General features: G+C 46.5%; 1 protein-coding gene across 1 annotated transcript; it reads right to left on the reverse strand.

Moving 5' to 3' along the window:
• Positions 1-2,290: 2,290 nt before the first annotated feature.
• Positions 2,291-3,336, reverse strand: LOC128276748 (aldehyde dehydrogenase family 16 member A1-like; the record flags this gene model as incomplete). The annotated part of the gene is made up of 1 exon (XM_053015208.1): positions 2,291-3,336. A coding segment is annotated over one exon (1,023 nt), but the record flags the coding sequence as incomplete, so codon positions are not given.
• Between the last annotated feature and the right edge of the window lie 3 nt (positions 3,337-3,339).

Raw genomic sequence — 3,339 nt, forward strand, 5'->3', positions numbered from 1 at the left:
CCTCTTGTAGGATCCTTAACATTTCTGGATCAACGATGTTTTTTTTTGTCGTTCTTCTAATAGCTTCAACCAGTGTTTCGGGAACTCGGGACTCTGGGACCTTGTCCACGGTACGGCGAAAGAGTTTTTGAAGAAAAAACAGTTCAAACGACATCGGCGACTGTTTGGGTTCAAGTCAGCGCACGAGTGCATACCGGATAAGTCCAACTAGCTTGCCAACACAAATGCTGCCAATGTCGGTTTTCAAATACCAACCGTTTTCGTTGCTCCAGTCAAGTTGCAACTGTTATGGTAAAAGTGATTCGTTATCGCCGTTACGCTTCGTTACCGTGCCGGTTTCTCTGGTTTGGCGAACAAACTAGGCACTGTTGCGTTCGTTGACATACAGATGACCTTACTCAGTCAAAATTTTGTTTGAATCTACGTAATTGGGTCGGCAACGTAAGAGCCTTTCTAATCCAGCAAATCAATCGCAGGTGATCTTTCTAGGGGCCACATTCGATGGAGCATAAGTTGTCAAGGACGTAAAACGAACAATCACGTATAGAGACAAATTTGAAGAATGTTGAAACGAAACAAAAATTAGAATCCCATCCGTTTGAATAAAATGCAAATGATGAATAAAACGTTTTTTTATTTAAATTATTCAATACACAAATATGCCCTCGAACCTAAACGCGATTGATCCTCTAGCTATAACACAACCCCCGTGAGCCGCCGTGTCTCGATGCAAAGCGTGAGTTAGCGCTGATGGCCAGTTGGTGGTAGAAAGCGACACCACGCAATCCTACGCAACCAAAACAACATGTTTAAAGTTTTATTTTTAATTTTCAATGTTACGCAGCCCTTCGAACATAGCAGAGATCCCACGGACTTGCATACGGCCGTGAGCGGGCCGGAGATGGATGACCCAAAATCATTTCCATTTTGTAGGCTCGAAGGTTTAGGGTCAAAGCTCCCTGCCGAGGATTGCGTAAGGAAACACAATAAAGAACGAACATATCATTCCGAGCGGGTGATGAAATTCTAATCCAGCTACGGAGCAGTCGCTTATCGGTTGTATCGAATACTAGTTCGGACCCGTCGTCCGTCAGAAAACACTTAAGGCACCCGAATCAACCCTTTTATAAATGGCGCGCGTTTTTCACACGCCTCGTGGCCATTAATCTTTAAAGTCTGTCGTTTCTTTTCATCACTTAATCTTAAAGGGCTAAATCTTTGGCGTCGATTCGTTAGGAAAACGCAACGCTGCTGGAAGGGCCAATCAGATGGCGACGTTATTAAACTGCACGCATTCCGTTGCAGAACACAGGTCGCGGGCACAGCAAAGTAGGACATCCAGCTGAACACCCGGCGGGGTGGGCCACAAAGTTTTGGACACACTATTAAGTTTATGATAGATCGGAGACGAAAAAACGGTAAAAGGAAGTGTGAATGACCCGGGGGTGACTGAAGTGTCTCAGCCGAACACGCCCCTCGAACACTTTGACCAAATGTGAAATTATTAATTCATGCCTCTGACACGCACGAACAACTTAATTGTTTCACAGGCTTTTAGTAGTGCATATGCGATCGACTGTCGGTCGTGGGTCTTATGAAGGGGTTTTTAAGGTCTAACATGAACATGTTAGCATCAACCAGCATCAACCAAAAGTATTGCCGATGAATTATGGCCTATGATGGATGGACGAATATATACTTTGGATCGGAGAAACTGAACATGAAATGGTAAAGGGAAAGTGTATCGTGCAGTTGATTGCTGAGACCTTGACCTTGATTGACGCAAGAAACAAAATAGCTCAAAAAACGTAAATGATTCACGAGACTCGCTGGTCCATTAACTGACCGATGGCATAATGGTTTTGTTTTTGCTGCTATTAGGTTTATGCTTGTGGGACGCGCATGCCAGCCACCAATAGGTTTGACGATCTAGCACCGAGTAAAACCACTTTCACAACGATCTCCTGCCTAATTTTTCTACAGGCTCACCGTGTAATCAAATCTGTACAATCCACTTTGGTTTATGATTTGTACGTAATGCATAGTTTTCGGAACTGCCATTTAAATTCCTATACATATAAAAGGAAACGATAGTGGTAAAATATGAAAATAGCCGCATAACAAAAGCCATTGTAGCTACGAAAGTAAAAGGAGTTCAATCTCTCATTTTCACTTATTTGAAAGAAAACATGGATATTTAAAACAATTGCCCCTGATATATATATGGATAGTATCGTTTATTCAGCAAACATTGATTCACGCCACATTCGCCACCTGGCAGAAAGCCAAACATGCCCCGCATAATGTGGTGTTTCAGTTGGCGAAGGTAACTCCGAACGGAATGCAGATCACTTTGCGCTGGTTGTGCACGGTGTCTAGCACCTGTAGCCTATCGTTCCCTTCCAGCGGAACGTACGTATTCCAAAAGTTATTTACTATCGCCAAACGACAGCCGTTACCGTACGATTCCAAGTCCGTCCGCATTTTGGTAATTTCATAGTGGATACCCTGTTTCACGAGAACGGTGTGGCTGCGATAGAGACGCGTATCCGCCTCGTACGTTCCGAGACTTTGGATGGCTCTTTTGTTCCTCTCGACATCGTTCACTGGTGTGCTAGCCGTTGGTGCAAACACCGTCTTTACCTTCTTCTCGCAAACGGCGTACGGCGAACCGTACGTGAAATCATGCGCCCGGAATGTGTACGGACACTCGGGGTTCAGTTCGGCGTAGCTGTTCACCCAGACGGTTCCACAGCGCAATCCGTACGCAACCTCGAACGTCAGCGACAGGTCCTCCGTCCAGAGGGACACCGATCCACCGTGGTTGCGGTTGACCAATGTAACTGCTTCCTTGGCAGTGCGAAAAACGTTCAGCATCACAATCGGAGCAGACATGGATGCCTTCAACGAGGTGCCCGCCGACAGCAAATACTGAACTCCCGGCAAGAAGGCAAGCGTTGGTTTGGTAGGACTCTCATCGGACGCGCTCTGCACCAGCTGGGCACCCAGTTGGTTCGCTGCATCGATTGCTCGCTTAAGCGGATCCTCCAGAAAACGTTTTTGGCTGTCCGTGAACGGTTTCAACTTCGACCGGACCAGCTCAACAAATTCATCCTTAATCGATTCCTGGATCAGGACGTTGCGGATAGCCCAGGGTGCACAGTTGGTGGACCACGCGAGAGCCAATCGATCGCTGGCCGACTCAAGATCGCTCGATTCGAACACCACCATTGTGCAGTAAGCCAAATGCAGCGGAATCCCGGCCGTCAAGGTTAGCTGCTCGTCGGAGGCGGCGAAACCCGGGAACTGCAGCAGCAAATTGATGAAGTCGCCGGGAAT

This window comes from Anopheles cruzii, unplaced genomic scaffold (assembly GCF_943734635.1).
Source record: "Anopheles cruzii unplaced genomic scaffold, idAnoCruzAS_RS32_06 scaffold02334_ctg1, whole genome shotgun sequence".
Classification (NCBI taxonomy): domain Eukaryota; kingdom Metazoa; phylum Arthropoda; class Insecta; order Diptera; family Culicidae; genus Anopheles; species Anopheles cruzii.